Below are 25,572 nucleotides of genomic sequence, written 5' to 3' on the forward strand. Positions count from 1 at the left end.
ACTAGATGTGATCATGATGAGGTGTTTGTTAGATGAACCTAAGCGAGCACTAGATGTGATCAGGATGAGGTGTTTGTTAGATGAACCTAAGCGAGCACTAGATGTGATCATGATGAGGTGTTTGTTAGATGAACCTAAGCGAGCACTAGATGTGATCATGATGAGGTGTTTGCTAGATGAACCTAATCGAGCACTAGAGGTGATCAGGATGAGGTGTTTGTTAGATGAACCTAAGTGAGCACTAGATGTGATCAGGATGAGGTGTTTGTTAGATGTTGAAAGTGACCTAAGTGAGCACTAGATGTGATCAGGATGAGGTGTTTGTTAGATGAACCTAAGCGAGCACTAGAGGTGATCAGGATGAGGTGTTCGCTAGAAGTTGAAAGTGACCTAAGTGATCAGGATGAGGTGTTTGTTAGGTGTTGAAAGTGACCTAAGTGAGCACTAGATGTGATCATGATGAGGTGTTTGTTAGATGAACCTAAGCGAGCACTAGATGTGATCATGATGAGGTGTTTGTTAGATGAACCTAAGCGAGCACTAGATGTGATCATGATGAGGTGTTTGTTAGCGAGCACTAGAGTGTTTGTGGAAGTGAAATAGAAGCAAGCAGTGAGACAGAAGCTGAGTAATGGACGGAGCGTAAAGATGTTCCAGTGACGGAGGATCACCTCGGGACAGTCCGTCTATAAAAGAGCGAGCACGCCAAGTGTCGGTCTTTAGAAACTGAAGAATTCAGAAGGAGGACGAGGAAGAAGAGGAAGAAGAAGAGGAAGAAGAAGAAGAGGAAAAAGAAGAAGAAGAAGAAGAAGAAGAACACCTGTACAGCCAACCAGCAAACACTTCCTTCAAAGGCTCCTCAGAAAAGGTGAGATTTGTTTGCTTTTTCTTCCCACCAAATAATAAAATATTTGATATTTACTTTGTTCACATATTAAATATTTGGTATTTACTTTGTTCACATATTAAATATTTGATATTTACTTTGTTCACATAGCAAATATTTGATATTTACTTTGTTCACATAGCAAATATTTGATATTTACTTTGTTCACATAGCAAATATTTGATATTTACTTTGTTCACATATCAAATATTTGATATTTACTTTGTTCACATATGAAATATTTGATATTTACTTTGTTCACATATTAAATATTTGATATTTACTTTGTTCACATATCAAATATTTGATATTTACTTTGTTCACATATTAAATATTTGATATTTACTTTGTTCACATATCAAATATTTGATATTTACTTTGTTCACATATTAAATATTTGATATTTACTTTGTTCACATATTAAATATTTGATATTTACTTTGTTCACATATCAAATATTTGATATTTACTTTGTTCACATATCAAATATTTTATATTTACTTTGTTCACATTTTAAATATTTGATATTTACTTTGTTCACATATTAAATATTTTATATTTACTTTGTTCACATATTAAATATTTTATATTTACTTTGTTCACATATTAAATATTTGATATTTACTTTGTTCATATATAAAATATTTGATATTTACTTTGTTCACATATTAAATATTTGATATTTACTTTGTTCACATATCAAATATTTGATATTTACTTTGTTCACATATTAAATATTTGATATTTACTTTGTTCACATATCAAATATTTGATATTTACTTTGTTCACATATTAAATATTTGATATTTACTTTGTTCACATATTAAATATTTGATATTTACTTTGTTCACATATCAAATATTTGGTATTTATTTTGTTCACATATCAAATATTTGATATTTACTTTGTTCACATATCAAATATTTGGTATTTATTTTGTTCACATATTAAATATTTGATATTTACTTTGTTCACATATTAAATATTTGATATTTACTTTGTTCACATATTAAATATTTGATATTTACTTTGTTCACATATTAAATATTTGATATTTACTTTGTTCACATATTAAATATTTGATATTTACTTTGTTCACATATTAAATATTTTATATTTACTTTGTTCACATTTTAAATATTTGATATTTACTTTGTTCACATATTAAATATTTGATATTTACTTTGTTCATATATAAAATATTTGATATTTACTTTGTTCACATATTAAATATTTGATATTTACTTTGTTCATATATAAAATATTTGATATTTACTTTGTTCACATATTAAATATTTGATATTTACTTTGTTCACATATCAAATATTTGATATTTACTTTGTTCACATAGCAAATATTTGATATTTACTTTGTTCACATATCAAATATTTGATATTTACTTTGTTCACATATTAAATATTTGATATTTACTTTGTTCACATATTAAATATTTGATATTTACTTTGTTCACATATCAAATATTTGGTATTTATTTTGTTCACATATCAAATATTTGATATTTACTTAGTTTACATATCAAATATTTGATAATTACTTTGTTCACATATTAAATATTTGATATTTACTTTGTTCACATATCAAATATTTGGTATTTATTTTGTTCACATATTAAATATTTGATATTTGCTTTGTTCACATATCAAATATTTGATATTTACTTTGTTCACATATTAAATATTTGATATTTACTTTGTTCACATATTAAATATTTGATATTTACTTTGTTCACATAGCAAATATTTGATATTTACTTTGTTCACATATCAAATATTTGATATTTACTTTGTTCACTTATATCCAATGGTTCGGCAGCGGTAATAATAATGAAATTTGTCAATAGGAGACATAAATCGGCATCACTAAAACAAGGGAGGAAGCTGAAAGGAACAGACGTGTACATAAATGAACATTTAACAAAGAAAAATGCAGACATAGCCAGAAAAGCACGTAGCCTAAGAAAACAAGGCAAAATACAACAAACATGGCCAGCAAACTGCAAAATATTTATGAAACTAAATGGAACACCAAGCGTAAGAGTAATAGTCATAAGGAACATAGCAGAGCTGGATAAATATCAATAACCATAAAAAAATTAAACACAAACAAACAATAATCTATCAAACAGAGATTTTATAACCTTTTCCAGTATTGACCATAACAGGACAGAATTGGACAGTGCTTTAGATCCAGACACACATTTTTTTCTCTCACATGGACAATAATTGTTTACATTATACAGAAGTACAGTACAACACCAACATTACTTCCAATAACAAACTGCAGAAGCTCGTATGCCAATTTGAACAATATGAAATAATTTTTGGAACAATTTAAAGAACCTTTCAAAATTATCCGAGACATGGATGGATCCAAAAAAAGGAATGGACTTTGGACTAGAAGGATATGAACTCAATTATATTATTAAAGCTGCAAGCCGCGATGGACGGGACCGACTTTGACGGCACATAAAATCCAAACCAGAGCAGTGATTAAAACTCTTTGGTCAACTTTTAATCAGAAAGGTTCAATCTCTTTCCTTAGCTAGTTTGAAGCCGACACGACAAACGCGCTCAGAGGAGATAATGTTTGAAAAAAGGTGACCGGTTTTTACAAAACTTTTGTTTTGAAGGGGGAATTGTAAACTTCCTGTTGATTTTTGCTGGGGGTTGTCAGTATATGAAATGTAGGTCTAAGTGAGACCTACATAGAAGTTTTTGTTTCATGCCTCTAAGACATTCCTACTGGAAGTTACATGCAATTTTGTCTGAGGTTTCTTCCTAGGAGCAGGTTTGTCTGTGTTTTCTTCCTAGGGGGCGCTAGAGAAATTTTGAGTTTTGGGGTTGGGTTTTTTATTAGATCACAATTTTTGCCAATCCTGATGTGTGTGTCCAGTTTGGTGAGTTTTGAAGCATGTTGAGGGGGTCAAATTATAGCTCAAAGAGGCAAAAGTGACAGTTTTTACTAAAATTTTTGTTTTGAAGGGGGAATTGCCAACTTCCTGTTGATTTTTGCTGAAAGATGTTCATGTATGAAATCTAGGTCTAAGGCAGACCTACATAGAGGTTTTTTGTTTCATGTCTCTACGACATTCCTACCGAAAGTTACAAGCAGTCTGTCTGTGTTTTTTCCTAGGGGGCACTAGAGCGCAATTTTGAGTTTTGAGGTTGTTGTTTTTTTATTAGATCGCAATCTTTGCCAGTCCTGATGTGTGTGTCCAGTTTGGTGAGTTTTGAAGCATGTTAAGAGGGTCAAATTACAGCTCAAAGAGGCAAAAGTGACAGTTTTTACTAAAATTTTTGTTTTGAAGGGGGAATTGCCAACTTCCTGTTGATTTTTGCTGAAAGATGTTCATGTATGAAATCTAGGTCCAAGGCAGAACTACATAGAGTTTTTTGTGTCATGTCTTTACGACATTCCTACCCAAAGTTACAAGCAGTTTTGTCTGTGTTTTTTCCTAGGGGGCGCTAGAGCGAAATTTTTAGTTTTGGGGTTGTTTTTTTTAATTAGACCGCATTTCTTTGCAGTCCTGATGTGTGTGTCCAGTTTGGTGAGTTTTGAAGCATGTTAAGGGGGTCAAATTACAGCTCAAAGAGGCAAAAGTGACAGTTTTTATTCAATTGTTGTTTTGAAGGGGGAATTGCCAACTTCCTGTTGATTTTTGCTGAAAGATGTTCATGTATGAAATCTAGGTCTAAGGCAGACCTACGTAGAGGTTTTTTGTTTCATGTCTCTACGACATTCCTACCGAAAGTTACAAGCAGTTTTGTCTGTGTTTTTTCCTAGGGGGCGCGACAGCGCAATTTTGAGTTTTGGGGTTTGGTTTTTTACTTAGATGGCAATTTTTGCCAGTCCTGATGTGTGTGTCAAATATGGTGAGTTTTGAAGAATGTTAAGAGTGTCAAATTACAGCTCAAAGAGGCAAAAGTGACAGTTTTTACTAAAATTTTTGTTTTGAAGGGGGAGTTGCCAAATTCCTGTTGATTTTTGCTGAAAGATGTCCATGTGTGAAATCTAGGTCTAAGAAAGACCTACATAGATGCTTTTTGTTTCATGTCTCTACGACATTCCTACCCAAAGTTACAAGCAGTTTTGTCTGTGTTTTTTCCTAGGGGGCGTTAGAGCGCAATTTTGAGTTTTGTGATTGGGTTTTTTTATTAGATCACAATTTTTGCTAGTCCTGATGTGTGTGTCCAGTTTGGTGAGTTTTGAAGCATGTTAAGGGGGTCAAATAACAGCTCAAAGAGGCAAAAGTGACCGTTTTTACTAATTTTTTGTTTTGAAGGGGGAATTGCCAACTTCCTGTTGATTTTTGCTGAAATATGTCCATGTATGAAATCTAGGTCTAAGACAGACCTACATAAAAGTTTTTAGTTTCATGTCTCTACGACATTCCTACCGAAAGTTACAAGCAGTTTTGTCGGTGTTTTTTCCTAGGGGGCGCTAGAGCGCAATTTTGCGTTTTGGGGTTTGGTTTTTTATTAAACCGCAATTTTTGCAAGTCCTGATGTGTGTGTCCAGTTTGGTGAGTTTTGAAGCATGTTAAGGGGGTCAAATAACAGCTCAAAGAGGCAAAAGTGACAGTTTTTACAAAATTTTTGTTTTCAAGGGGGAATTGCCAACTTCCTGTTGATTTTTGCTGAAAGATATCCATGTATGAAATCTAGGTTTAAGGCAGACCTGCATAGAGGTTTTCTGTTTCATGTCTCTAAGACATTCCTACTGGAAGTTACAGGCAGTTTTGTATGAGTTTTCTTCCTGGGAGCAGTTTTTCTGTGTTTTCTTCCTAGGGGGCGCTTGAGCAATTTTGAGTTTTGGGGTTGTTTTTTTTTTATTAGATCACAATTTTTGCTAGTCCTGATGTGTGTGTCCAGTTTGGTGAGTTTTGAAGCATGTTAAGGGGGTCAAATAACAGCTCAAAGAGGCAAAAGTGACAGTTTTTACTAATTTTTTGTTTTGAAGGGGGAATTGCCAACTTCCTGTTGATTTTTGCTGAAAGATGTCCATGTATGAAATCTAGGTCTAAGGCAGACCTACATAAAAGTTTTTAGTTTCATGTCTCTACGACATTCCTACCGAAAGTTACAAGCAGTTTTGTCGGTGTTTTTTCCTAGGGGGCGCTAGAGCACAATTTTGAGTTTTGGGGTTTGGTTGTTTTATTAGATGGCAATTTTTGCCAGTCCTGATGTGTGTGTCAAATATGGTGAGTTTTCAAGCATGTTAAGGGGGTCAAATTACAGCTCAAAGAGGCAAAAGTGACAGTTTTTATTATTTTTTTTGTTTTGAAGGGGGAATTGCCAACTTCCTGTTGATTTTTGCTGAAAGATGTCCATGTATGAAATCTAGGTCTAAGGCAGACCTACATAGAGGTTTTTTGTTTCATGTCTCTACGACATTCCTACCCAAACTTACAAGCAGTTTTGTCTGTGTTTTTTCCTAGGGGGCGCTAGAGCGCAGTTTTGAGTTTTGGGATTTGTTTTTTTTATTAGATGTCAATTTTTGCCAGTCCTGATGTATGTGTCAAATATAGTGAGTTTTGAAGCATGTTAAGGGGGTCAAATTACAGCTCAAAGAGGCAAAAGTGACAGTTTTTACTCAATTTTTGTTTTGAAGGGGGAATTGCCAACTTCCTGTTGATTTTGGCTGAAAGATGTCCATGTAAGAAATCTAGGTCTAAGGCAAACCTACATAGAGGTTTTTGTTTCATGTCTCTAAGACATTCCTACTGGAAGTTACAGGCAGTTTTGTCTGAGTTGTATTCCTAGGAGCAGTTTTGTCTGTGTTTTCTTCCTAGGGGGTCCTAGAGCACAATTTTGAGTTTTGGGGTTGGTTTTTTTTTATTAGACCGCAATTTTGCCAGTCCTGATGTGTGTGTCCAGTCTGGTGAGTTTTGAAGCATGTTAAGGGGGTCAAATTACAGCTCAAAGAGGCAAAAGTGACAGTTTTTACTAAATTTTTGTTTTGAAGGGGGAATTGCCAACTTCCTGTTGATTTTTGCTGAAAAATATCCATGAATGAAATCCAGGTCTAAGGCAGACCTACATAGAGGTTTTTTGTTTCATGTCTCTACGACATTCCTACCGAAAGTAACAAGCTGTTTTGTCTGTGTTTTCTTCCTAGGAGGAGGTTGAGCGCAATTTTGAGTTTTTTTTTTTTTTTTTTTTTTTTTATTAGATGGCAATTTTTGCCAGTCATTATGTGTGTGTCAAATATGGTGAGTTTTGAAGCATGTTAAGGGGGTCAAATTACAGCTCAAAGAGGCAAAAGTGACAATTTTTACTAATTTTTTTGTTTTGAAGGGGGAATTGCCAACTTCCTGTTGATTTTTGCTGAAATATGTTCATGTTTGAAATTTAGGTCCAAGGCAGACCTACATAGAGGTTTTATGTTTCATGTCTCTACGACATTCCTACCAAAAGTCACAAGCAGTTTTGTCTGTGTTTTTTCCTAGGGGGCGCTAGAGCGCAATTTTGAGTTTTGGGTTTTTTTTTTTTTTCATTAGATGGCAATTTTAGCCAGTCCTGATGTGTGTGTCAAATATGGCGAGTTTTGAAGCATGTTAAGAGGGTCAAATTACAGCTCAAAGAGGCAAAAGTGACAGTTTTTACTAAATGTTTGTTTTGAAGGGGGAACTGCCAACTTCCTGTTGATTTTTGCTGAAAGATGTCCATGTGTGAAATCTATGTCTAAGAAAGACCTACATAGATGTTTTTTGTTTCATGTCTCTACGACATTCCTACCCAAAGTTACAAGCAGTTTTGTCTGTGTTTTTTCCTAGGGGGGCGTTAGAGCGCAATTTTGAGTTTTGTGATTTGGATTTTTTATTAGATGGCAATTTTCGCCAGTCCTGATGTGTTAGTCAAATATGGTGAGTTTTGAAGCATGTTAAAGGGGTCAAATTACACCTCAAAGAGGCAAAAGTGACAGTTTTTACTAAATTTTTGTTTTGAAGGGGGAATTGCCAACCTCCTGTTGATTTTTTGCTGAAAGATGTTCATGTATGAAATATAGGTCTAAGGCAGAACTATATAGAGGTTTTTTGTTTCATGTCTTTACGACATTCCTACCCAAAGTTACAAGCAATTGTGTCTGTGTTTTTTCCTAGGGGGCGCTAGAGCGCAATTCTGAGGTTTTTTTTGTTTTATTTTTTTATTTTTTTATTTTTTTTAGATGGCAATTTCTTCCAGTCCTGATGTATGTGTCAAATATGGTGAGTTTTGAAGCATGTTAAAGGGGTCAAGTTACAGCTCAAAAAGGCAAAAGTGACATATTTTACTAAATGTTTGTTTTGAAGGGGGAATTGCCAACTTCCTGTTGATTTTTGCTGAAATATGTTCATGTTTGAAATTTAGGTCCAAGGCAGACCTACATAGAGGTTTTTTGTTTCATGTCTTTACGACATTCCTACCGAAAGTTAAAAGCAGTTTTGTCTGTTTTTTTCCTAGGGGGCGCTAGAGCACAATTTTGAGTTTTGGGGTTTGGTTGTTTTATTAGATGGCAATTTCCGCCAGTCCTGATGTGTGTGTCAAATATGGTGAGTTTTGAAGCATGTTAAGGGGGTCAAATTACAGCTCAAAGAGACAAAAGTGACAGTTTTTACTAAATTTTTGTTTTGAAGGGGGAATTGCCAACTTCCTGTTGATTTTTGCTGAAAGATGTCCATGTATGAAATCAGATGCGATGTATAGTATGACTTTGTATCCCCAAATCACAAGTCACAGTGCTACTTTTATTGACAATATCTTCACTAATGTCTTTGATAATAATACAACAAGTGGACTGCTAACAACCCACATCAGCGACCATCTGCCAGTTTTTACTATTTATGATGGGAACTACAGGAAGAAGAACATTGACAAAAACACATTTCAAAGACTATGCACAGAGGAAGGAATGATTTCCTTCAAGAAGGATCTAAGGAAACAAATGTGGGACAATGTATATAATGAAGATGATGTAGACCAGGGGTGTCAAACTCAAATACAAAACAAGTTTTGCATTAAATATTGAACAAGCAAGGCTTATATAACGTTATAGTGACATGCAAAATCCAGTTTCAAATAATAATAATACAAATTAAAAAATATCAATGGCATATCAAATACAATTTAAATAAAAATTTAATTCCTCTTTTCTAAATATCAACATTAACTTTTTCCACAGGCTAATACATTTGAAAATAAAATAATGAATAAACCAACCATTCAGGACTTTAAACTTCTCAGTTTGCAACACACTGATCTAATCTGATGTGCCCAAGCCAGATACCTGCCATCTTTTCTTGGATGCTAGTTCATTAATGTCGGGGCTCAGGCTTTGAGCTGAGGCAACCTTCATTATCGAACGAAGGTGTTCATCAGTCATTATTTCTCGTATTCCACAGTCTTGGGGGCGTGCCTTACAGCCACTGCTTTTAACGTCCTCTACGAGCTGTCGTCACGTTCTGCTTTTCATCCCTTCTGCCCGCCCAGTCACAAGATATGAGCGGCTCCTGTACGCTCACACATGTAAATGCAACGCATACTTCATCAACAGCGATACAGTTTACACTGAGAGTGGCCGTTTAAGCAACTTTAACACTGTTAGAAATATGCGCCACACTGTGAACCCACACCAAAGAAGAATGACAAACACATTTTAGGAGAACACAAACACAACAGACAAAATACCCAGAACCCTTTGCAGCACTGACTCTTCAGGTGTTGTGCCGGATAATGCACCCCCGGCGTAGAATGCACCCCCTGACGAGAGTGTTATATCAACTAAAGCCCACACTTAAAGTTTCCACGTGCAAGATTGAATCTATTTGAAAAAGTTATTTAATAAGAAGCCAAAAGTGCAAAAACAATCATGTTCGTGTTGGAGGAGTTGTGAATGAATGAAATATGAAATCCGTGCTGCAGTCGCTGCCTGGCCACAACATTAGGTACACCTGCAGACTGCAGTACGGATTTCATATTTCATTCATTCACAACTCCTCCAACACGAACATTGTTTTTGCACTTTTGGCTTCTTATTAAATAACTTTTTTATTAAATAAATAATTGGTATTGAATTGGGTAAGAAGCTATTTAACCAACAGGAAGCAATACGTGAAGATGGCTGAAAATATGTCAACACGGCTATGGTGTACCTCAGGGATCAATACTGGGACCAAGATTGTTTGTATAAACCACATTTGTAAAGTTACAAAGGACTTAAAGTTGGTTTTATTTGCAGACGACACAACTGCTTTCTGTTTAGGAGAGAACACACAGAAGATCATACAAATAATAACAGAAGAAATGAACACATTAAAAAGATGCTTTGACAAAAACAGACTATCTTTGAATCTCAGTAAAACTCAAATAATGCTATTTGGTAACAGTAGAAAAGAGCATCATACACGAATAGAAATAGACAGAGTAGACATTGAAAGGGTAAAAGAAACCAGATTTTTGGGAGTATTAATAAATGATCAAATGAACTGGAAATCTCATATACAAAACATACAACATAAGGTGGCAAAAAAACATTTCAATAATGAATAAAGCAAAATACGTCCTGGGCCAAAAATCACTTCATGTCATGACTTGGTCCTGGGGTTTAGTTTTTCTAAAAGGCAAAGGAAAGTTGGCTCGGGCGAGACGGGAATGTGAGAACATATTTATTTAAACTTATCAAAAAAAGTACAAACGAAAAGCGCGCGCAGTGGCGGAGAAACAACTTGGCTATGAAAACAAATACTTGCACAAAGGCAGAAACTATGAACAACAAAAAAAAAAACACTAACTGTGGCATTAATAAACAAAACTTACTTGGCACGGACAAAAGGAGCAGCGTGAACGATGGACATGAAAAAATGTGCAGAGCATAAATGTGGGATGTCACCAGAAAGACAAACTGAAAACAATGAACTTAAATACTACAGACATGATTAACGAAAACAGGTGCGTGGCTCAAAACGTGAAACAGGTGCGTGACGTGACAGGTGAAAACTAATGGGTTGCCAAGGTGACAAACAAGAGTGCACAATGAGTCCAAACGTGGAACAGGTGAAACTGTTACAAAAAAGATCAAATACATAATGTTAGATATAAACACTTTATTTATTGAGTCAAAAATATTAAAGTTTGGTGATTTGGTCAAATTGCAAAGAGCTAGAATGATGTACAAAGCAAACTATAACCTGCTACCAAAGAATGAACAACAATTCTTCTCAACTAAAGAGGAGAAATATAACCTTAGGAAAACATTATTTAAAACATTTGTACGCACGTACAACACTTAAAACTTTTAGCATATCAGTATGTGGAATTAAATGATGGAATGGATGAAGTAAAGAAGTTAAAAATTGTACTGATATGATCCACTTTAAGAGCTTGTTCAAAATAAGAGTGCTTACAAAGTACAAAGAAGAAGAATTATGAGAAATACTTTCAACCTTATTGAAGATAAGATATTCTTCATCTCAGTATGTTAATAATGACTGAATTAATTAATTAAATATTACAAAACTGTTGTGTATACTAATTCATAGATGTTATTTTATGATATAAAAAGGGGTAGGATCAAATAAGCTCGGCTTCTTCCTACTCCTTTTCGGACATGACGTAAAATGAAATTATATGAAATTGTGTGATGTATTATACTGTAAGTGTGTTCATGTTCCAAATAAAATAAAGAAAATATTTGATATTTACTTTGTTCACATATCAAATATTTAATATTTACTTTGTTCACATATCAAATATTTGATAATTACTTTGTTCACATATTAAATATTTGATATTTACTTTGTTCACATATTAAATATTTGATATTTACTTTGTTCACATATCAAATGATTAGTATTTACTTTGTTTACATATCAAATAATTGGTATTTACTTTGTTTGCATATCAGATAATTGGTATTTACTTTGTTTACATATCCGATATTGGATATTTACTTTGTTTACATTTGAAATTTTTGATATTTACTTTGTTTACATATACAATATTTGGTATTTACTTTGTTGTCATATCAAATATTTCATATTTACTTTGGTCACATATCAAATATTTGATAATTAATTTGTTTACATATCAAATAATTTAGATTTACTTTGTTCACATATCAAATATTGATATTTACTTTGTTCACATATCAAATATTGATATTTACTTTGTTTACATATAAAATATTTGATATTTACTTTGTTCACATATCAAATATTTGATATTTACTTTGCTTACATATCAAATATTTGATATGCACTTTGTTTACATATCCGATATTGGATATTTACTTTGTTTACAATTAAAATATTTGATATTTACTTTGTTTACATTTAAAATATTTGGTATTTACTTTATTAACACATACAATATTTGGTATTTACTTTGTTCACATATCAAATATTTGGTATTTAATTTGTTCACATATCAAATATTTGATATTTTCTTTGTTCACATTTCAAATATTTGATATTTACTTTGTTCACATATCAAATATTTGATATTTACTTTGTTCACATATCAAATATTTAATATTTACTTTGTTCACATATCAAATATTTGATAATTACTTTGTTCACATATCAAATATTTGGCATTTACTTTGTTCACATATCAAATGATTAGTATTTACTTTGTTTACATATCAAATAATTGGTATTTACTTTGTTTGCAAATCAGATAATTGGTATTTACTTTGTTTACATATCCATCCATCCATCCATCCATTTTCTACCGCTTATTCCCTTTGGGGTCGCGGGGGGCGCTGGAGCCTATCTCAGCTACAATCGGGCGGAAGGCGGGGTACACCCTGGACAAGTCGCCACCTCATCGCAGGGCCAACACAGATAGACAGATCCGATATTGGATATTTACTTTGTTTACATTTGCAATTTTTGATATTTACTTAGTTTACATTAAAATATTTGATATTTACTTTGTTTACATATACAATATTTGGTATTTACTTTGTTCACATATCAAATATTTCATATTTACTTTGGTCACATATCAAATATTTGATAATTAATTTGTTTACATATCAAATAATTTAGATTTACTTTGTTCACATATCAAATATTGATATTTACTTTGTTCACATATCAAATATTTGATATTTACTTTGTTCACATATCAAATATTTGATATTTACTTTGTTCACATATCAAATATTTGATATTTACTTTGCTTACATATCAAATATTTGATATGCACTTTGTTTACATATCCGATATTGGATATTTACTTTGTTTACATTTAAAATATTTTGTATTTACTTTATTAACACATACAATATTTGGTATTTACTTTGTTCACATATCAAATATTTGGTATTTAATTTGTTCACATATCAAATATTTGATATTTTCTTTGTTCACATATCAAATATTTGATATTTACTTTGTTCACATTTCAAATATTTGATATTTACTTTGTTCACATATCAAATATTTGATATTTACTTTGTTCACATATCAAATATTTGATATTTACTTTGTTCACATATTAAATATTTGATATTTACTTTGTTCACATATCAAATATTTGATAATTACTTTGTTCACATATCAAATATTTGGCATTTACTTTGTTCACATATCAAATGATTAGTATTTACTTTGTTTACATATCAAATAATTGGTATTTACTTTGTTTGCAAATCAGATAATTGGTATTTACTTTGTTTACATATCCATCCATCCATCCATCCATTTTCTACCGCTTATTCCCTTTGGGGTCGCGGGGGGCGCTGGAGCCTATCTCAGCTACAATCGGGCGGAAGGCGGGGTACACCCTGGACAAGTCGCCACCTCATCGCAGGGCCAACACAGATAGACAGATCCGATATTGGATATTTACTTTGTTTACATTTGCAATTTTTGATATTTACTTAGTTTACATTAAAATATTTGATATTTACTTTGTTTACATATACAATATTTGGTATTTACTTTGTTCACATATCAAATATTTCATATTTACTTTGGTCACATATCAAATATTTGATAATTAATTTGTTTACATATCAAATAATTTAGATTTACTTTGTTCACATATCAAATATTGATATTTACTTTGTTCACATATCAAATATTTGATATTTACTTTGTTCACATATCAAATATTTGATATTTACTTTGTTCACATATCAAATATTTGATATTTACTTTGCTTACATATCAAATATTTGATATGCACTTTGTTTACATATCCGATATTGGATATTTACTTTGTTTACATTTAAAATATTTTGTATTTACTTTATTAACACATACAATATTTGGTATTTACTTTGTTCACATATCAAATATTTGGTATTTAATTTGTTCACATATCAAATATTTGATATTTTCTTTGTTCACATATCAAATATTTGATATTTACTTTGTTCACATTTCAAATATTTGATATTTACTTTGTTCACATATCAAATATTTGATATTTACTTTGTTCACATATCAAATATTTGATATTTACTTTGTTCACATATTAAATATTTGATATTTACTTTGTTCACATATCAAATATTTGATATTTACTTTGTTCACATTTCAAATATTTGATATTTACTTTGTTCACATATCAAATATTTGATATTTACTTTGTTCACATATCAAATATTTGATATTTACTTTGTTCACATATTAAATATTTGATATTTACTTTGTTCACATATCAAATATTTGATAATTACTTTGTTCACATATCAAATATTTGGCATTTACTTTGTTCACATATCAAATGATTAGTATTTACTTTGTTTACATATCAAATAATTGGTATTTACTTTGTTTGCAAATCAGATAATTGGTATTTACTTTGTTTACATATCCGATATTGGATATTTACTTTGTTTACATTAAAATATTTGATATTTACTTTGTTTACATATACAATATTTGGTATTTACTTTGTTCACATATCAAACATTTCATATTTACTTTGGTCACATATCAAATATTTGATATTTACTTTGTTTACATATCAAATATTTGATATGCACTTTGTTTACATATCCGATATTGGATATTTACTTTGTTTACAATTAAAATATTTGATATTTACTTTGTTTACATTTAAAATATTTGGTATTTACTTTATTAACACATACAATATTTGGTATTTACTTTGTTCACATATCAAATATTTGGTATTTAATTTGTTCACATATCAAATATTTGATATTTTCTTTGTTCACATATCAAATATTTGATATTTACTTTGTTCACATATCAAATATTTGATATTTTCTTTGTTCACATATCAAATATTTGATATTTACTTTGTTCACATATCAAATATTTGATATTTACTTTGTTCACATATCAAATATTTGATATTTACTTTGTTTCACATATAAAATATTTAATATTTACTTTGTTCACATATCAAATATTTGATAATTACTTTGTTCACATATCAAATATTTGGCATTTACTTTGTTCACATATCAAATGATTGGTATTTACTTTGTTTGCAAATCAGATAATTGGTATTTACTTTGTTTACATATCCATCCATCCATCCATCCATTTTCTACCGCTTATTCCCTTTGGGGTCGCGGGGGGCGCTGGAGCCTATCTCAGCTACAATCGGGCGGAAGGCGGGGTACACCCTGGACAAGTCGCCACCTCATCGTAGGGCCAACACAGATAGACAGATCCGATATTGGATATTTACTTTGTTTACATTTGCAATTTTTGATATTTACTTAGTTTACATTAAAATATTTGATATTTACTTTGTTTACATATACAATATTTGGTATTTACTTTGTTCACATATCAAATATTTCATATTTACTTTGGTCACATATCAAATATTTGATAATTAATTTGTTTACATATCAAATAATTTAGATTTACTTTGTTCACATATCAAATATTGATATTTACTTTGTTCACATATCAAATATTTGATATTTACTTTGCTTACATATCAAATATTTGATATGCACTTTGTTTACATATCCGATATTGGATATTTACTTTGTTTACAATTAAAATATTTGGTATTTACTTTATTAACACATACAATATTTGGTATTTACTTTGTTCACATATCAAATATTTGGTATTTAATTTGTTCACATATCAAATATTTGATATTTTCTTTGTTTACATATCAAATATTTGATATTTACTTTGTTCACATTTCAAATATTTGATATTTACTTTGTTCACATATCAAATATTTGATATTTACTTTGTTTACATATCAAATATTTGATATTTAATTTGTTCACATTTCAAATATTTGATATTTACTTTGTTCACATATCAAATATTTGATATTTACTTTGTTCACATATCAAATATTTGATATTTACCTTGTTTACATATCAAATATTTGATTTTTGCTTTAATTACATATCAAATATTTGATATTTACTTTGCTTACATATCAAATATTTGATATTTACTTTGTTTACGTATCAAATATTTGATATTTACTTTGTTCACATTTCAAATATTTGATATTTACTTTGTTCACATATCAAATATTTGTTATTTACTTTGTGTACATATCAAATATTTGATAATTACTTTGCTTACATATCAATTATTTGATATTTACTTTGTTTACAAATAAAATATATTTACTTTGGTTACATTTAAAATATTTGATATTTACTTTGTTTACATATCAAATATTTGATATTTACTTTGTTCATATTTAAAATATTTGATATTTACTTTGTTCACATATTAAATATTTGATATTTACTTTGTTTACATATCAAATATTTGATATTTACTTTGTTCACATATCAAATATTAGATATTTACTTTGTTCACATATAAAATATTTGATATTTACTTTGTTCACATATTAAATATTTGATATTTACTTTGTTCACATATCAAATATTTGATATTTACTTTGTTAACATATCAAATATTTGGTATTTACTTTGTTTACCTGTGGATTTGACTTGTTCCAGAAAGTGAAAGGATGAACCACGCTCACTCGTTAGTCGGACTGCTGCTCCTCGTCATCATCCAAAGCAGCTGGCAACTTTCTGACCACAACACCAACTCAGTGTAAGCTAAAGTCTTTTCTTTTGAAAATGTAACATCCACAGCAATTTATTTTGAAAATATATTATCTACACCATTTTCTTTTGAAAATAATCTACAACATTTTTTTAAAATATAAAATGTACAACATTTTTCAATATATGATCTACAGCATTTGCTTATGGAAATATATAATCACAGCATTTTATTTTGGAAATTATCTACAACATTTTTTTTTTAAATATAATCTACAGCATTTTCTTTTGAAAATATATATCAACAACATTTTCTCTTGGAAATAATATACAACATTTTTTTAAAACATATCATCTACAACATTTTCTTTTGAAAATGTCTCATCTACAGCATTTTATTTTGAGAAATATATTAACTACAGCATTTTATTTTGAAAATAAATAGTCTACATAATTTTATTTTGGAAATATTTAATAGATAGCATTTTCCTTTAGAAATATATATTCACAGTTTTTTCTTTTGGAAATAATATGCAACATTTTTTGTATTATATAATCTACAGCATTTTCTTTTGCAAATATATAATATACAGCATTTTCTTTTGAAAATATATTACTACACCATTTTCTTTTGAAAATAATCTACAACATTTTTTTAAAATATAAAATTTACAATTTAAAAAAATATATAATCTACAGCATTTTCTTTTGAAAATATATAATCACAGCATTTTCTCTTGGAAATAATATAAAATTTTTTTTTAAAAACATATCATCTACAGCATTTTCTTTTGAAAATGTATCATCAACAGCATTTTATTTTGAAAATGTATCAAGTACAGCATTTTATTTTGAAAATAAATAGTCTACATAATTTTATTTTGGACATATACAATAGATAGCATTTTCTTTTAGAAATATATATTCACAGTTTTTTCTTTTGGAAATAATCTGTAACATTTTTTTTATTATATAATCTACAGCACTTTCTTTTGAAAATATATAATATACAGCATTTTGTTTTGCAAATATATTATCTACATCATTTTCTTTTGAAAATAATCTACAAAATGTTTTGAAATGTAAAATGTACAACATTTTTCAATATATAATCTACTGCATTTTATTTTGAAAATATATAATCACAGCATTTTATTTTGGAAATTATCGACAACATTTAAAAACATATATAATCTACAGCATTTTCTTTTGCAAATATATAAGAACAGCATTTTCTCTTTGAAATAATACACAACTTTTCTGGGTGTTGTTGATAAATGGCTTTGGCTTTGCATAGTAGAGTTTTAACTTGCACTTACAGATGTAGCGACCAACTGTATTTAGTGACAGTGGTTTTCTGAAGTGTTCCTGAGCCCATGTGGTGATATCCTTTACACGCTGATGTAAGTACTTCATTAATAGTTACATGAGTACTCATTAATAGTTACATAAGTACTTCATTAATAGTTACATGAGTACTTCATGAATAGTTACATAAGTACTTCATTAATAGTTACATGAGTACTTCATGAATAGTTACATGAGTACTTCATTAATAGTTACATATGTACTTTATTAATATTTAAATAAGTACTCATTAATATTTGCTTGAGTAATTCATTAATAGTTAAATGAGTACTTCATGAATAGTTACATGAGTACTTCATGAATAGTGACATGAGTATTTCATTAATAGTTACTTAAGTTCTTCATTAATATTTACATAAGTACTTCATTAATAGTTACATAAGTAATTCATTAATAGTTACATGAGTACTTCATTAATCGTTACATACATACTCATTAATAGTTACATGAGTACTTCATTAATAGTTACATCAGTACTTCATTAATAGTTACATGAGTACTTCATTAATAGTTACATATGTACTTCATTAATAGTTACATGAGTACTTCATTAATAGTTACATACATACTTCATTACTAGTTACATGAGTACTTCATTAATAGTTAGATTAGTACTTCATGAATAGTTACATGAGTACTTCATTACTAGTTACATGAACATTATTATTACATGATTAATATTTACAAGTAGTAGATCCTAGATTGGAGTTCAAGTTGGCTGCTGTAGACTCCTGCTCTGTGTGGTGTAGACTCCTGCTCTGTGTGCTGTAGACTCCTGCTCTGTGTGGTGTAGACTCCTGCTCTGTGTGCTGTAGACTCCTGCTCTGTGTGGTGTAGACTCCTGCTCTGTGTGCTGTAGACTCCTGCTCTGTGTGCTGTAGACTCCTGCTCTGTGTGGTGTAGACTCCTGCTCTGTGTGCTGTAGACTCCTGCTCTGTGTGGTGTAGACTCCTGCTCTGTGTGCTGTAGACTCCTGCTCTGTTGTATTCTGTTCATCATCCTCATCTTCATCTTCATCTTCATCATCATCATCACCTTCATCATCATCATGTTCATCATCATCTTCATCGCCATCATCATCTTCCTCCCCATCATCATCATCACCATCATCATCATCATCATCATCATCATAATCATCATCTTCATCCCATCATCATTTTCACCATCATCATCACCACCATCTTCCTCACCATCATCATCATCACCATCACTATCTTCACCATCATCATCATCATCTTCCTCACCATCATCATCATCATCTTCATCACCATCATCATCTTCTTCCTCACCATCATCATCATCATCATCATCATCATCATCACTATCTTCACCATCATCATCATCTTCATCCCATCATCATTTTCACCATCATCCGCATCTTCATCACATCATCATCTTCATCACCATCATCATTTTCACCATCATCATCATCTTCATCACCAACATCATCATCTTCCTCACCATCATCATCTTCTTCCTCACCATCATCATCATCACATCACTATCTTCACCATCATCATCATCTTCTTCTTCCTCACCATCATCATCATCACCATCACTATCTTCACCATCATCATCATCTTCTTCCTCACCATCATCATCATCACCATCATCATCATCATCTTCTTCCTCACCATCATCACCATCACTATCTTCACCATCATCATCATCTTCATCCCATCATCATTTTCACCATCATCATCGTCTTCATCACCATCATCATCTTCCTCACCATCATCATCATCTTCATCCCATCATCATTTTCACCATCATCTTTATCACTATCATCTTCATCACCATCATCTTCACCATGACCTTCATCACCATCATCTTCATCACCATCATTATCATCTTCATCATGACCTCCATCACTATCATCTTCATCACCATCATCTTCATCATGACCTTCATCACCATCATCATTATCATGACCTTCATCACAATCATCTTCATCACCATCATCTTCATCATGACCTTCATCACCATCATCATTATCATGACCTTCATCACTATCATCTTCATCACCATCATCTTCATCATGACCTTCATCACCATCATCATTATCATGACCTTCATCACTATCATCTTCATCACCATCATCTTCATCATGACCTTCATCACTATCATCTTCATCACCATCATCTTCATCATGACCTTCATCACCATCATCATTATCATGATCTTCATCACTATCATCTTCATCACCATCATCTTCATCATGACCTTCCTCACCATCATCATCATCTTCATCCCATCATCATTTTCACCATCATCTTTATCACTATCATCTTCATCACCATCATCTTCATCATGACCTTCATCACCATCATCTTCATCACCATCATTATCATCTTCATCATGACCTCCATCACTATCATCTTCATCACCATCATCTTTATCATGACCTTCATCACCATCATCATTATCATGACCTTCATCACTATCATCTTCATCACCATCATCTTCATCATGACCTTCATCACCATCATCATTATCATGACCTTCATCACTATCATCTTCATCAACATCATCATTATCATGACCTTCATCACTATCATCTTCATCACCATCATCTTCATCATGACCTTCATCACCATCATCTTCATCATGACCTTCATCACCATCATCGTCATCATGACCTTCATCACCATCATCTTCATCATGACCTTCATCTTCATCATGACCTTCATCACCATCATCGTCATCATGACCTTCATCACCATCATCTTCATCATGACCTCCATCACTATCATCTTCATCACCATCATCTTTATCATGACCTTCATCACCATCATCATTATCATGACCTTCATCACTATCATCTTCATCACCATCATCTTCATCATGACCTTCATCACCATCATCATTATCATGACCTTCATCACTATCATCTTCATCACCATCATCTTCATCATGACCTTCATCACTATCATCTTCATCACCATAATCTTCATCATGACCTTCATCACCATCATCATTATCATGATCTTCATCACTATCATCTTCATCACCATCATCTTCATCATGACCTTCCTCACCATCATCATCATCTTCATCCCATCATCATTTTCACCATCATCTTTATCACTATCATCTTCATCACCATCATCTTCATCATGACCTTCATCACCATCATCTTCATCACCATCATTATCATCTTCATCATGACCTCCATCACTATCATCTTCATCACCATCATCTTTATCATGACCTTCATCACCATCATCATTATCATGACCTTCATCACTATCATCTTCATCACCATCATCTTCATCATGACCTTCATCACCATCATCATTATCATGACCTTCATCACTATCATCTTCATCACCATCATCTTCATCATGACCTTCATCACCATCATCTTCATCACCATCATCTTCATCATGACCTTCATCACCATCATCTTCATCATGACCTTCATCACCATCATCGTCATCACGACCTTCATCACCATCATCTTCATCATGACCTTCATCTTCATCATGACCTTCATCACCATCATCGTCATCATGACCTTCATCACCATCATCTTCATCATGACCTCCATCACTATCATCTTCATCACCATCATCTTCATCATTACTTTCATCACCATCATCTTCATCATGACCTTCATCTTCATCATGACCTTCATCACCATCATCTTCATCATGACCTTCATCACTATCATGACCTTCATCACCATTATCTTCATCATGACCTTCATCTTCATCATGACCTTCATCACCATCATCTTCATCATGACCTTCATCACTATCATGACCTTCATCATCACTAAGCATGTGTCCTCCTCCCTGACAGGCATATGATGTTGATCCCCAGTGAGCGTGTCGAGGAGTCACTCGTGCCGCACAGCAAGAGACATTCTGAGGGAACTTTCTCTAACGACTACAGCAAATACTTGGAGAGCAGGCGGGCTCAGGACTTTGTTCAGTGGCTCAAGAACTCCAAACGAAATGGGTGAGTTTCTACCCTGCTAGTACACACTACTTAGTACACACTACTTAGTACATACTACTTAGTACATACTACTTAGTGCATTGTCATTAACACATACTACTTAGTGCAGAGTAATTAGTTCATAGTACTTAGTAGATAGTACATGGCACGTACTACATAGTGCTTAGTCATTAACACATACTACTTAGTGCAGAGTAATTAGTTCATAGTACCTAGTACATAATACATAGTACATACTACATGGTACTTAGTCATTAACACAAACTACTTGGTGTATAGTAATTAGTTCATAGCACTTAATCATTAGTTCATAGTACTTAATAATTAGTACATATCAATTAGTAAATGTAAATAGTACATAGTAATTAGTACATACAACTCAGTACATAGTACTTAGTGCATATAAATTAGTTCATAGTACATATTACACGGAACAGTACATTGTGCGTTCATAGTACTTAGTAATTAGTACTTAGTCAATCGTAAATAGTACATAGTAGTTAATACATAAAACTTAGTACATAGTACTTAGTACATGGTACAAAGTACTTACTAATTAGTACACAGTTATAAGTACTTAGCACATGGTCCATAGTGCTTATTGATTAGCACACAATAATTAGTACATGCCACTTAGTACATGTTACTTAGTAGGTAGTAGCTCGTATTTAGTACATAGCAAATTGTACATAAACTTGGTTCAAAGTACATTGCAAATACTGCATAGTACATAGTAAATAGTACTCAATAGATGGTACAAAGTGGTTGGTACTTAATATATAGTACATAATACTAAGTAAATAATACATAGTACATAGTAAATAGTACATATCACATAGTATATAGTACATAGTAAATATTACATATCGTACATAGTAAATAGTACATTTAGTTCATAGTACAAAGTATATAGTACATATAGTAAATCATTTATAGTAAATATAGTACATATAGTAAATAGTGCATAGTAAATAGTACATACCAAATATAGTACCTATAGTACATAGTAAATAGTAAATAGTGAATTTAATACATATAGTACATAAAGTACACATAGTACAAAGTGATGTAGGTCAAAGAGGACAGTGGAGGTACATAGTACTTATACAAACGTAGTAAATAGTGAATCTAATACATATAGTACACACATTACACATAGTACACAGTGATGTAGGTCAAGGAGGACAGTGAAGTGACATAGTACTTATAGTAAATAGTGAATTTAATACATATAGTACACATAGTACTCAGTGATGTAGGTCAAGGAGGACAGTTAAATGGCATAGTACTTATAGTAAATAGTAAATAGTAAACGTAATACATATAGTTAAGTTAAGTACACATAGTGCACAGTGATGTAGGTCATGGAGGACAGTGAAGTGACATAGTACTTATAGTACATAGTGAATTTAATACATATCGTACTTATAGTACACAGTGATGTAGGTCAAGGATGAAGTGGAGTGACATAGTACTTATAGTAAATGGTGAATCTAATACATATAGTACACATAGTACACAGTAATGTAGGTCAAGTAGGACAGTGGAGTGGCATAGTACTTATAGTATATAGTAAATAGTGAATCTAATACATATAGTACACATAGCACAAAGTGTTGTAGGTCAAGTAGGACAGTGGAGTGACATAGTACTGATAGTACATAGTGAATTTAATACATATAGTACACATAGTACACAGTGATGTAGGTCAAGGAGGACAGTGAAGTGACATAGTACTTATAGTACATAGTGATTTAATACATATAGTACACATAGTACACATAGTACACAGTGATGTAGGTCAAGGAGGACAGTGAAGTGACATACGACTTATAGTACATAGTGAATTTAATACATATAGTACTTATAGTACAGGGTGATGTAGGTCAATGATGAAGTGAAGTGACATAGTACTGATAGTAAATGGTGAATCTAATACATATAGTACACATAGTACACAGTGATGTAGGTCAAGAATGGTGAATCTAATACATATAGTACACATAGTACACATAGTACACGGTGATGTAGGTCAAGAATGGTGAATCTAATACACATAGTACACATAGTACACATAGTACACAGTGATGTAGGTCAAGGAGGACAGTGAAGTGACATAGTACTGACAGTAAATAGTGAATCTAATACATATAGTACACATAGTACACATAGTACACATAGTACACTACAGAGTGATGTAGGTCAAGGAGGAAGTGAAGTGACATAGTACTGATAGTAAATAGTGAATCTAATACACATAGTACATATAGTACACTCTAGAGTGATATAGGTCAAGGATGAAGTGAAGTGACATAGTACTGATAGTAAATGGTGAATCTAATACATATAGTACACATAGTACACAGTGATGTAGGTCAAGAATGGTGAATCTAATACATATAGTACATATAGTACACAGTGATGTAGGTCAAGAATGGTGAATCTAATACATATAGTACATATAGTACACATAGTACACAGTGATGTAGGTCAAGGAGGACAGTGAAGTGACATAGTACTGACAGTAAATAGTGAATCTAATACATATAGTACACATAGTACACATAGTACACATAGTACACTACAGAGTGATGTAGGTCAAGCAGGAAGTGAAGTGACATAGTACTGATAGTAAATAGTGAATCTAATACACATAGTACACATAGTACACATAGTACACTCTAGAGTGATATAGGTCAAGGATGAAGTGAAGTGACATAGTACTGATAGTAAATAGTGAATCTAATACATATAGTACACATAGTACACAGTGATGTAGGTCAAGAATGGTGAATCTAATACATATAGTACACATAGTACACAGTGATGTAGGTCAAGAATGGTGAATCTAATACATATAGTACACATAGTACACATAGTACACAGTGATGTTGGTCAAGGAGGACAGTGAAGTGACATAGTACTGACAGTAAATAGTGAATCTAATACATATAGTACACATAGTACACATAGTACACTACAGAGTGATGTAGGTCAAGGAGGAAGTGAAGTGACATAGTACTGATAGTAAATAGTGAATCTAATACACATAGTACACATAGTACACATAGTACACTCTAGAGTGATATAGGTCAAGGATGAAGTGAAGTGACATAGTACTGATAGTAAATGGTGAATCTAATACATATAGTACACATAGTACACTACAGAGTGATGTAGGTCAAGGAGGAAGTGAAGTGATGGAAGCTTGACTTCACGTTTGTAGAAGTCTAATCAGACGGCACGCAGACGGAACCTACACCAGTGATGTCAGCTCCTACATGCAGGAGCAGGCAGCCAAGGAGTTTGTGAGCTGGCTGAAGGCGGGCCGAGGAAGACGACAGTAGAGAGAAACCACGTTCCTG

The 25,572-nt window shown here is 31.8% G+C and overlaps 1 protein-coding gene across 1 annotated transcript; it reads left to right on the forward strand.

Moving 5' to 3' along the window:
• The first annotated feature begins 757 nt into the window (after positions 1-757).
• Positions 758-25,565, forward strand: gcgb (glucagon b). The gene is made up of 4 exons (XM_061970652.1): positions 758-868; positions 16,826-16,925; positions 22,049-22,207; positions 25,434-25,565. The coding sequence occupies exons 2-4, from the start codon at positions 16,837-16,839 to the stop codon at positions 25,552-25,554; spliced, it is 369 nt and encodes a 122-aa protein (XP_061826636.1). The 5' UTR covers positions 758-868; positions 16,826-16,836; the 3' UTR covers positions 25,555-25,565.
• The last annotated feature ends 7 nt before the right edge of the window (positions 25,566-25,572 follow it).

This window comes from Nerophis lumbriciformis, linkage group LG13 (genome assembly GCF_033978685.3).
Source record: "Nerophis lumbriciformis linkage group LG13, RoL_Nlum_v2.1, whole genome shotgun sequence".
NCBI lineage: Eukaryota > Metazoa > Chordata > Actinopteri > Syngnathiformes > Syngnathidae > Nerophis > Nerophis lumbriciformis.